Genomic DNA, 12917 nt, shown 5'->3' with positions numbered 1-12917 from the left:
AAGAAGGAGGAGGAGGAGGAGGAGGAGGAGGAGGAGGAGGAGGAGGAGTGTAATGGATTTAGTGAAACTGAGAAATGCTGCCAAATCAAATACACAATCCCCTGACTTTAATGGCAGGAGGCTGAATGTGACCAGATCCTTTTTCATTATGTTAACACATTCTTCAATCCCTTCTCTCCATGCCCACAACAAAAGGCTGCCCTGAGAGATTTTGTCCAGTGATTGTTGAAGGACCCCACCATGGAGATCAAGAAAATGAATCTATAAAGAAACCTGAGGATTTGAATGAGTCTCTTTCCCTTTCACATGCTGGACCAAGAAGAGAGAATGAAATTTACGGCTCAGGCAGATATGCATGTCCAATGAAAAACAGAAGAAAGAAGGGAAAAAGGATGACTACAAAGTGTTTTCATTAAGAAAAACTGCTTGAAGAGCTGATTTTTATCTAGAAAGGATATTTCAGATAAATCCATTTATCACCACTCCGGATTACAGGCTTAAACTTGGGAATCGTTTATCTAACTTGATTTATTCACCATAACTGGGATGTTTTTTCATACTTTGAGAAAATATTTTAACGCCTGTTAGCAGAATTCTTATGCAGCACTTTAGAGCATGTTTGCCTAGACTCACCAAAATAATGCATCTTCAGAGACAAAGTCAAGACAATATAATGTCCATTAAAGATGTTTTTATCGACATAGGGAAGAAAGATGAGAGTTGAAGTCCTCTGAGTCACAAATAAGAGAGGAGGAAGTAAACTGAATGTTTAACAACTTTTATGACCATCTGGCTGTAACATTTTGGAGGCCAAGTGCTTGCACCAGCTGTTAAAGGCTATAAGAGCTAATATCTCTTTACCAATCCATGTAGCTGATAACAGAAGGATTTGCCTATGTGCCAAGGTTTATTTTCTGCTAGGATGTTATCATTAGACAGAAAAGCTAATCACAATGGAAGTCATCTTTCCTCATCTTCTTTTCCATTATTAGCAATGGTGGATTTAATGAAATAAAGTCACATATAATGGAACTGGAAATAGAACCTATAGGGTAGCCATCATGCAAAGTTGCCTTTGTTTTGGGTGTAATGTCCACTTCTTCCCAAGTCCGCAGTGGGTTTCCCGAGCAATAACACTATGGTCCTATGTGCTGCATACAAAAAAGGGTGATCCAATTCCAGATTGAGTGAGAGACCACCAAGCCACCACTTGTATAACTGGAAAAATGGAAAGGGGGAATTTCAAAGGAGAGAATTCAAGAGAGGTGGTCAAGAGAGACAAGTGTAGCCTTTAGAATTATGAGAAAGAGATTTCCTTGGAGCCATATAAATGTAAAGAATGGATTTATGTAAAGAAGAAATGTAAAGAAGCCATTTCCAACTATGTCCCTTGATGTCCAGCACCTGCAATTCTAAAGACCACTAATAATAGGCTCCCCTCAGTGAGAGCATTTTCTATCCTCTAGATTGAATTGAAATCTTCTTTCATTGCCAGTCAAAGAGTTCATTTTCTCTGGCATATTCTTTGGTCTATCTCAGTGGTTCCCAAACTTTTTTGGCCTACCATCCCCTCTCCAGAAAAAATATTACTTCGCACCCCCTGGAAATTATGAAACTATTTATTGAACTCAGAATAGAATGTAATACAAAAAAAGTGTGGCCATCACTGCCTCCCTAGATTGCTGCAGTACCCACCAGGGGGCGGTAGCGCCCACTTTGGGAATCACTGGTCTATCCTAATCTATAAAATTTTCCTAATTTCCATTTATGGCTGACTTTTATAAAGAAGTTTGCCAGCTCTTCCTGGTGTTTTTTTCTTTGTTGTTGTTGTTGTTGTTTTTTGTATAATCAGCATTTGGAAGGAGAGAGTTAAGCTGGTGGCAGTAAGCTAAGCCTTTTCCTCTCTTTGAGTAGCCAGAGAAGTGGATTTTATTGTCCTCAACAACTACAAATATTTGATGTATAACATCTATTCCAGGAGAAAGGGAAATTATCAAGAGATCCCCCAACCCATGAGAGTTTTAGATTCTTCCTCTACTAGGGTAGGGGTACAGGCACATCCTTCTTGCTCTCTACAAAAGACATTGGACTAGAGTACATCTGGTATGGTGGATAGGGTGCTGGACTTGGAATCAGGAAAACTTATTTTCATGAGTTCAAATCTGGCCTCAGGTTTACTACCTGTGTGAACCTGTAATCTTAATCTTGTTTGCCTCAGTTTTTTCATCTGTAAAATGAGCAGGGGAAGGAAAGGCAACCACTCCAGATTCTTTGCTAAGAAAACCCCAAATGGGATTACAAAGAACCAGACACAACTGAGATGACTGAGCAATAACAACAATAACAACAGCCCACCTGGGCAATCACCTCCCTACTTCTATATAACTTTCTTAATGCTGACTAAAATTGACTTAGATTCTCTTTGTTTGTCATATTATACTGTGGACTCATTTTGAGCTTACAGCTCGCTAAGAACTTCATCTTTTTTAGACAAACCCTTATCCAGTCAAGTCTCCATATTGCATTAGTTGTTCTTTTGGAACCTGAGCAGAATATCACACATCTGGCCTCACTAAATTTTATCTTGATTGTTTAGGCAAGAGCTTTTGGATCTTTATTCTGACATGCATCAGGTTAGCTGTTCCTCCTAGTTTTATGTCAAAGAATTTGATAAACATGCCAAGTAGTCTTTCATCCAAATCCCAGAGCCAGCAGCAGATCCCTAGAACATTTGCTAGAAACCTAAGCTGACCCCAAGCTGATAATGAATAACTACCTTTTTGATCTGACCAGTCAATAAATTTCAAATGCACCTCAAAAAAAATATCATCTAGCCTACATCTCTCCATCTTGTCCACAAGAGTAGCAGAAGAACCTTTATTAAAATTTGGATGAACTATACAGCATTCCCTCATCTATCAGTTTAGTAATCTTGCCAAAAAATAAAATTAGATTAGTTTGCTCTGATGCTTTCTTGCTCAAGCCATGCAAATGCCACTTTTCCTTTTAGAAGTATTTTTTGTAGTAGCAAAGAATTGGAAAATGAGGAGATTCCATCAATTCAATTGAGGAATGGCTGAACCAATTGTGGCACATGTTGGTGATGGAATACTATTGTGCTATGAGAAATGATAAGCAAGATGAGTTCATAAAATGCTGAGAACACCTACAGGAACTGATGCAGAGTGAAGTAAGCAGAACTGGGAGAACACTGTGCACAGTTACAGCAATACTGGATGGTGATTATCTGTGAAAGCTTGGCTACTCTCAACAATGCAATGATCTGGGACAATCCTGTAAGACTTAGGACAGGAAATGCTCTCCACCTCTAGAGAGAGAACTGTTGGATTCATCATTCATGGCAGTGTATTTCTGGTTTTATCTGGGGGCTTGAGTTATGTATGACTTAGCTCTTACAACAATGAACAATATGGAAGTGTATTTTACATGACAATAAAAAATTTTTTAAATTTTTTAAAAAAGAAGTATTTTTTTTATTTGGGGAAGCTAGGTGGCACAATGGATAGAATACCAGGAGAGAATTAGGAGGACCTGGATTGAAATCTGGTCCCAGATACTTCCTAAGCTGTGTGCTCCTAGCCAAGTCACTTAACCCTGATTTCCTAGCCCTTGCTGCTCTTCAGACTTAGAATCCATACTATATGATAAAATATGTATAACCCTTGTCAGCTCTGGGAGGGAGAAAGGAAAAAGAGAGAAATCCAACATGAATCATGTAACTTTGGAAAACTTATGTGTAAATTTGTTAATGGAATAAAATAAAGCTAAAAGTTATTTAAAAATAATTGATACCAAGATAGAAGGTAAGGATTTTTTTTAAAAAAAAAAGAGTAAATGGATGGTGAAGCAATGGCTACAATGAGCATAAACTATTCTTTTATTTTATTTTTTTATTTTTAAGCCTTTCCCTTCTGTCTTGGAATCAATACTGTATATTGGTTCCAAGGCAGAAAAGCAGTAAGGGTAGGAAACAGAGGTTAAATGACTTGCCTAGGAAGCGTCTAAGGCTAGATGTGAAACTGGAACCTTCTATCTCTAGGTTTGACTATCTATCCACTGAGCTACCTTGCTGTTCTCCCCCCACTCCACTCCACCCCATAGACTATTCTTTTCAGAAGTGTCAGTTGTAATGAAGAAGAGGAAGGATTGAAGAGAGTAGCAGGGTCAATGGAAGGTTTGCTTCTGGAATGAGTGATGTAGGTGGAAGAGAGAGAGAAAGTAGAAAAATGAGAGATCGAGGTTGGCTGAGAGAAGGAAGGATGCGAGAGAAGGAATCGTTTGCTGAATGATGGAGCCAGGTCCCAGAGGCAAGGACAGGTAGGGAGGAACAAGCCCTATACAGGCGGTCAGTGGGGAGGCACCATTTACAATGATCCATTCCCTCCTCTCGGGTAGGGAGATTGGATTTTACTGATTGTCAAACCACCCAAGAGAATCAATTATGGTCCGTGTTTCATCTTCATTTCCTCCCTCTGTATTTTCAGGAGGGTCTCTTCATCCCAGATGTTTTGAGATCACGACACCTATCCTTTTTAATATGGATGCAAATGCATCAAACATCAAATTATCCCACAAGATATTTTCAGTATAATGGACAACAGTTCTCTGTTTCAACTGCACAAGCAGCCAGCAGAAAAAAAAAAAAATACAAGAACAAACAGCCATGGATGCCAATGAAGGATTTATTTACCATAACTTTACACCACTACTTAAAGAAGCAATAATGTAGTTTACATTTATGCCATGTAAATTACTATAGAACCAGATGTAGCTTACAAGGTGCCTGGTAACTCATCTCCTCTAAGCAATAAAGTCTTTTCTTTCTTTTTTTCTTTCTTTCCTTTTTTTTTCCTCTGGCAAAGGTTCTAGAAACTGTTTTCTATCAGCAGATACAACAGATGGCTGGCACATGCCTGCTTTCCTCAATGAAGTGGGATCTCTACAGTATTACTCTTTGATCCCTAGTGGCATGTCTACAACACCATGATGCAAAATACCACAGCAGAACAGAATCTAAATATTAAAGGTTTTAGGCTGTGCTTTTGATATGAGAACCTCCTTTAAAAAAATCATGCCCGCAGTATGTAAACATATTCACATTCCCACTTTGAAACCATGGTACAGAGGTCAGAAAATGAGGTATTTCCTCTGTTTGGTGACAGAAAACTACAGTAAAGACACTACTGTAAATCCCAGGAGTGCGAAGGTATGCAGCTTGGCCTGGAACTTCCAAAACAATCATAACTCCATTAGGAAAAAATGTGAGCAATACCCATTATGCATCTTAAAAAATCATAAGTGTTACCATAACTTCAGAGATGGAATGAGGTGTTTAACAGTGGTAGGCATTTCCTTTGAAGATTAAGGGGAAGTATACTTAAATTAAAATTCATTCTCTGTGCCTTTGATTTGGTTTTGTCAAAGGCATGGGAGTAAGGAAGAAGAAAATATTTCAATATAAGTCTCCCCTGCTCAGCCAGATCAGGGAGACCTCTTGATGTGACCGAAAGGCAGCAAATCTGAGTTCACTGAAGCTGGGTTCTACAATGCAGAATGGTTGATTGGGAGGGAAGAGGGGGAGGAAGTCCTTATGTTTTGAGGCCACCTTAATGAATGGATGTGATGGTGGGTGATTATATAGTAATCATTTAGCAGAGAGGCCCTATAAACATTTCTGGGTCAAAAAAAATGAGCCCAGATTTCAGGAAAGAGGATCTGATTCAAATTTCCTTTCTTTCATGGTGCTTTTTTAAATTTATTTTTGTTTTTGTTTTTTAATTTAAAGAAAAAACAACCTTTTTCTCTGTCTTAGAATCAATATATTTAGATGTGACTCAAAGTGCTGAGCCACCTAGCTGCCCCTTGAGTTCTTTCTTTTTTATTTATTATTATTATTATTATTATTATTTAAAAAACATTACCTTCCTTCTTAGAATCAATACTACATGTTGATTCCAAGGCAGAAGAATAGTAAGGATTAGCAAAGGGGGTTAAGTGACTTGCCCAGGGTCACCCAACTATTTTCTTGATTCTGTAATTAAATTCATTTTGGACGTTGAGGAATAGATTTATTCTGAAAGATGTTTGTTGCTATTAAGAACTCTCTTGTTCTGCTCAAATGGGATATTTTCTCATTTCTAACAGTTTCCCTTAGGTTGAATGATCTTATAATTTTAGGGCAGCTAGGTAGCACAGTGGATAGAGTGCCAAACCTAGTCAGGATTCCTGGGTTCGAATTAGGACTCAGAACCACTGCTGGGTTTATACCCCAAAGAGATAATAAGGGAAAAAGATGTGTACAAAAATATTCATAGCCACACTTTGTGGTGGCAAAAAATTGGAAAATGAGGGGGTTGTCCATTGATTGGGAAATGGCTGAACAAATTGTGGTATCTGTTGGTGAAGGAATACTATTGTGCTCAAAGGAATAATGAACTGGAGGAATTCTATGTGAACTGGAATGACCTCCAGGAACTGATGCAGAGTGAAAGGAGCAGAACCAGGAGAACATCATACACAGAGACTGATACACTGTGGCACAATCGATTATAATTATAATCGACTATATATAATAAATCTATTAGCAGCAATGCAATGATCCAGGACAATCCTGAGAGACTAATGAGAAAGAATACTATCCACATCCAGATAAAGAACTGTGGGAGTAGAAATGCAGAAGAAAAACAACTGCTAGATCACATAGGTCGATGCGGATGTGATTGAGAATGTTGAATTTAAATAATCACTCTAGTGTAAATATCAATAATATGGTCTTGATCAATGACACATGTAAAACCCAGTAGAATTGTGCATTGGCTATAGGAAGGGGGTGGGAGGATGAGAGAGAAAGAACTAAAATCATGTAACCATGAAAAAAATATTCTAAATTAATTAATTAAATAAAAAGTTTTAGGTAAAAAACAAAACAAAACAAATTAGGGCTCAGATATTTCCTGGCTATGTGACCCTAGGAAAGTCATTTAACTCCAGTTGCCCAGCCCTTTCTGCTCTTTTGTCTTAGCACTGATACTGATAGAAAGTAAGGGTTTAGCCTAGAGATGGGAGGTCCTAGGTTCAAATCTGGTCTCAGACACTTTCCATCTGTGTGACCTGGGCAAGTCACTTGACCCCCATTGCCCACCCTTACCACTCTTCCACCTAGGAGCCAATACACAGAAGTTAAGGGCTTAAAAAAATAAAATAAAAAAAGAAAGTAAGGGTTTGTTTGGGTTTTTTTTTTTTTTGAAATCTTATAGTTATATTGATTTAGAACTGGAAAGGACCTTAGAGGCCATCCGGTCCAATATTCTTATTTTACAGACAAGGAAACTGAATTGTTTCAGTTTGGTAAGGGTAAGGCCATGGGGGTCATGTGACTTGCCCAGGGTCACACAGCTGGGAAGTGTCTGAGGCTAGATTTGAATCTAGGACCTCCTGTCTCTAGGCTTGGCTCTCAATCCATTGAGCTACCCAGCTGCCCCCTGGAACAGAGTTTTGCCCAGGATTACAGAACCAGTATTTGTCAGAGGCAGGATTTGAACTGAGTTCTTCATGACTCAGTGACCCATCATCCATCACACCATGATGTCTCTCATTAAAGAACTAAAGATAAAAATAAACTAGCCATTAGTATTGGGGTTCCTTTAACGTATAACCCACAGCAAAAGTGCTCCTCCAAAGGGAAAAAGAAATTATAGTGAAGAGAGAAGAGTTCCTAAGAACAGGAAAGAGAGTTTTCTCATTGGAAAGTGATTCTGCAGAGACAAAAGTGGGAGGTTTTCAGGCAGCCTAGGCTTTAGAGAGTTTTCAGGAGGCCTAGAGGGAATTAGCAAGTGACAAGCATGATTAGTGAATTCCTTGGGGATTATTTAAACTCACATGAAAATTATTTATTCTTTTACTTTCTTTACTTTATTGATTGGATCATCCATTTAGAGCATTGATAGAAAAGATGGATTTTTTTAAAGGTAACCTTGGTTTGAATTCTGGCTCTGCTACTTAATGGCTGTGTGACTTTGGGCAAGTCACTGAAACTTTCTGAGTCTCAGTTTCCTCATCTGCAAAAGAAGTTGGACTAGATGACCTCTGAGTCATGTTGAATTCCTATGATCCTGCTAATTTGTCCCTTTTTATCACCTTATTGTGGCACAATATGGAATAAAACTTCTATTCACCTAATCACAGAATCCTGAAGGCAGCAAAGATAATGAGATCATTGAATATTGGAGCTACAATTCCTGGAAGATGGAAATAATAGCATATCTAAATGTTTTAGGTGAGCAAACAAAAGGTTGAGAAAAAACAAAATAATGACCAAAATGCTACTCTAACTTTATTTCCATTACAACTTCTGGAACTAAAAAAACACCAGTTCTGAGATCAAATGATGTCCTGATTGATTTCTATTCAACTACTCATCTAAAAGTGTGCAAAGCCTTGCAATACCTAAAGTATCACAAGGAGGGGAAAGAAAGCATTTCAACTCTTGCTCAGAAATTCCCAATCTCTTAGGTTGGATCTCTTAAAAAAAAATGGTTATCTTTGTCTGATCTTCAAGGGTTCCCATCCAGGACCTGTCATTGAAGCTGTCTTTTAATGTAAATGTGAATCAATAACCTCTAGGTCAATTTTATTTTTGAAAGTAAACTAGAATATGAATACTGAGGTATTTTAACAGCTGTCCAAAAGGTTTTAAGTAAAAGAATAAGAATAAGAAGGGAAATTGGCCAACTTGTCTCCATGACACTTTCCACTTGTATTTCCCCAATCCCAGGGAAATCAGGGATCTGATCTACTCGCAATTTGACAATAAAATGATTTGTTTCCCTTAAAAGTTAAGCAGAAAGAAATGTAATAGGAAGGAAGAAAGGGTTAAACATGGTAAAAGAGAGGACAGTTATATTGCAGCTAAGTTGAGCTCATTGTAGGTTGAACACAACAGAAAGTGAAAAGATAATATTGTAAATGTAAACAGTTTCCAAGGAGAGCAAATTGAAGGATTGAAGGGGACAGAGCAAAAAATGATTGTGCCTGTCCTTGCACAAAGCAATGAAACTGGAAATGTTTCTCATTACTTAAGAGTTATCATGTTATGAAATGCTTGCTGGACCACACTCTTGATGGAAATGATCCCTTTGATCCTTTTTTTCATACTTTGGAATTTAAGCCGAAGAGAGAAGATGTTACCATTTCTCTGGATAATAAACTAAATTCAGGGGCAAAGTCGTATTTATTCCACATTCCTGTTGTCGACTCTTTGATTACACAAAGACCTGTAGTAAATACATTGTAAGCCTTTACCACCCCCAGCTCTTTTCCTAAAATCGGAAGTCATTGAAGTCCAGTTGTTGATGGAAATCTATTCATAACCCAGATAGAGATGATCGGACAGAGACAGACACTATGCTGAGAAAATGCTGCGCTTTCTCTTATGAATGAACCAGACTTTAATTTTCCATTATGCCTTAAAAGTATTTGAAGTGGTGACTTTTTTTTTTTTGAAGTGGTGACTTTTAAAACCAATTGTTGGGGGCAGCTGGGTAGCTCAGTGGATTGAGAGCCAGGCCTAGAGACGGGAGGTCCTAGATTCAAATCCGGCCTCAAACACTTCCCAGCTGTGTGACCCTGGGCAAGTCACTTGACCCCCATTGCCCACCCTTACTGTTCTTCAACCTATGAGCCAATACACGGAAGTTAAGGGTTAAAAAAATAACAATAATAAAACCAATTGTTCAAGATAATATGGGACTTTCCAACATGGGTTCTTGTCTGAGATTATTAGTAAGCTCGCTTTCAGATGAAATGTCATTTCTTACTGTGTTGTATCCTATCCTATCCTATCATGTTCATCTATATCATACAACATGGAAACGACTACCTCCATTCACACAATTGAAATTGTGTATGTTGGAATTTGCTCAAAGTTCCAATGACACAACACCATGTAGTCTACATTAAAATCGGGTGGCATTTTGAACATCACGTAAAGGATCAGAGAAAGCACCAAGGCCAGATGAGCAACAACTGAATGGCAGAGCATCTTACTTCGATCCACAGTGTTTCTGCCCACGGTTTTCATTCCTTTTGTTAGAATTCTGAATTTCTCTAGTTAATAATTCTAAAAAGAGTGGAGTCGGATGGTTGCAGATCAAAGCAGACTATCTTTCCCATCAGTGTATTTATGGTTCTATTTTGGGTTTGGATTTTATATGAGTGTGCTCTTACATCAAGGATCAAATGGAAGTGGGTTCTGCATGATAATACAAGTATGACCCAGAAAAAAATTAATTCTAAAAACAAGAAGCCTCCTCTTCTAAATATTATGGGGAAATCATTTCCCGATGATAATCTTCGAAAAGTATTAGACTCGGCACTTTGCAGTATTGTTTGTGCTTCATGGCAGGCAAGGGGATTCTTAAAAGGCAGCTGACCCCACACCCTTAAGAAATGATCTGTACTTACTTTTCCTGTGGCTTGCCAGGTAAAATTCATGGAATGAATATTAACAGGAATAGCCGGCATTCTCTGTTGAGCCTTTCTGAAATCATGAGTGAACGGGGCCATTTTTCCCTCTGAAACAATCAAGATATCCTCTTCAAAACCTGTTTTAGAAAACAAATCAAAGTGTGTGGTCGGATGCCTGCAGAAACACCTGCCTTTCTTGTCTATTTCTTATGTGACCAAAGATGACCATTCGGCGCCCTGGAACAACAGTGATGCTTGAGGTGGATGTTTGCTAAGGGAAAAAATGTGCAAGAAAGTGACTGAAGGGAACAAAGGTTGGATGTACCACCACACTTAAGGGCACCTAGAGAAGTCCCGGCCAGATGCAACGTGCTCAAGAAACCCCTTCAATGAAGTTCCCGGGGATTGGAAAGACGGAATCCAAGTGGGTTTCAAGGAGAAAAATCGCCGGAGTTTTAAAGCCTTTTGTTTAAAATCAGCGTTGTTAGAAAGACAGGTCAATTGGCCAAGACCCTCCGTGCTTAAGGAAAGTGGGCAAGGTAGAGGGAGAGCTTACCTATGAGGACCCTGGCTTGGTGAGCACCAATCCACATGTACAAGCTGTCCTCTTGCTGGGGCCCAGCTTCAGTCTGGAGCACGAAAAGCCATGGAAGGATGCTACAGAGCCGCACTAGAAGGGAAGGGAGGGAGCTTTCCCTGGCCATTGCTGGTCAGCGGAATTGATTGTTGGTACTTCCACTGCGACTCTGACCCCGCGGAAACTCTTCCCTCTCTGCCCCAATCGCTCGAGCCTGTTGATTTCTCTGCGCTCTAGCGCTCCCTCTACCCAGGCTGCTCCTTCTTACACGGCAGAGTCTCGCTTTTGGCCTCTCCTGGCTGCCGAAAGAGCAAGGATATGAGCTAGCGAGAGAGGGAGGGGGTGAGGGAAGAGGAGGGGGCCAGAGGAAAAAAGGGGGAATGAAAGGAGGAGGAACTGGAAAAAGGAGAGGGGGGAAAAAAGCCAAGAACCTCTAAACAGAAAATCCCAAAGAAGTAAGACTGTGTAGGAGGGGGAAGAAGAGAGAAGGAGACAGAGACACCGAGGGAAGGGAGAAAGAAAGACATGGGCAGAAACAGAGAGAGACAGAGTCAACGAGACAAAGAGAGAAAGAACTATAGGCAGAACGCGGACAGAAAAGAGAGAGAGAGAGAGAGAGAGAGATAAAAATAAGGAAAGACAGAGGCAGAGGCAGAAACAGACAAAAACGAGGAGACAGAGCCCAAATCAGAGAGACACAGAGACAAAGAGAGATAGAGATAGAGACAAAAAGAGAGACAGAAAAGAGATACCAACCCCGCCCCCAAACCAGAGAGTCAGAAAACAGACAAAAACTAGGAAAGAAAACGAGAGAGACACAGAGAGAAAGAGACAGAGACAGAGACAGAGATAGAGACAGAGAACACACGGAGGGAGAGAGAGGGACAGAGAGAGACTGAGACAGAGACAGAGAGACAGAGAGTTCTCATTCTGACTCTTGGGAAAGTTATGCTGGCAACAACAGTTCCTGGAAATAAGATGCTTCCTTTTCAGCACCTTCTGTATCAGGGGCACGTGAGAGCCCCAAAGTTTGGCACGGACCCTGTGTAGCAGAGTGCCAAGTGCCAAGTTCACTCCGTCAAGTCCAGATGATCCGAAAGGGCCACAAAAGAAAGAATAGCCTTTCATCCCCCAAGGAGCCAGAATCGTGTTGGCGGAGGTTGCAGAAATTAAAGAAACAAGTGTTCTTGAAGATCCCAGTCCATCCAGGAAGATGGTTTCACCCTCTTACTCCAGCGTGCTTCGACACTGGGACCGTTCCACTCTCCTTCCAGTGCCGGGTTGGGAGAGAAGGGGATGGAGAGCAATTTGTGGGGTGCAAAAATTTAGGAGAAATAAAAAACATTGGGCGTCACATTTATGCTGTTAAAGCCATATTCATTGTCTCTGCGACTTCTTTTACCTTTTGTTGACATCTGTAACTCTACTCCAGGGAACTTCTTCTCAATTCTGGAGACTGGAGTGCGGAGCAGACCTTAGTTTCCCCCTCTGTAAAATGAAGGGCTTGGACACCATTGCCTCTAAGGCCCCTTCCAAATAGAACTCTAGGAATCCTGCTGAAAAGCTGGGGCTCAGCTTAGCAGGACAAGCAGCTGTCTAGGGATGGAGTCAGAGTTTTGCTGCTGCTCCACAATCAGTCAGGGGAGCCTAGTTCTGGGGCTGGAAGGGACCTCAAAGATGGTGAAGTCCCTGCAAGGATTCTTAACCTTTCTGTGTGTCCTGGACTTCACTGGAAGTCTGGAAAGCCCCTACTCAGAACAATGTTTCTAAAGGTACAAAATAAAAGATGTAGGCATATAAAGAAAACAAAATCATATTAAAATGCAATCATCAAAGATTTTTAAAACAAGTTTGC

General features: G+C 40.0%; 1 protein-coding gene across 1 annotated transcript in view; it reads right to left on the bottom strand.

The window, feature by feature from the left end:
- Nucleotides 1-11320, bottom strand: part of WIF1 (WNT inhibitory factor 1) — a 123883-nt gene extending 112563 nt beyond the window's left edge. The window contains exons 1-2 of the mRNA XM_044678782.1: nucleotides 11042-11320; nucleotides 10483-10622 (exon numbers count right to left, since the gene is read on the bottom strand). Of these exons, the coding sequence (XP_044534717.1) occupies nucleotides 10483-10622; nucleotides 11042-11189 (288 nt within the window). The 5' untranslated portion in view covers nucleotides 11190-11320. The remainder of the gene's footprint in view (nucleotides 1-10482; nucleotides 10623-11041) is intronic.
- Between the last annotated feature and the right edge of the window lie 1597 nt (nucleotides 11321-12917).

This window comes from Gracilinanus agilis, chromosome 5 (assembly GCF_016433145.1).
Source record: "Gracilinanus agilis isolate LMUSP501 chromosome 5, AgileGrace, whole genome shotgun sequence".
Classification (NCBI taxonomy): domain Eukaryota; kingdom Metazoa; phylum Chordata; class Mammalia; order Didelphimorphia; family Didelphidae; genus Gracilinanus; species Gracilinanus agilis.
Note: the sequence above shows the minus strand (reverse complement) of the source record. Positions and strands in the feature narration are given on the sequence as shown.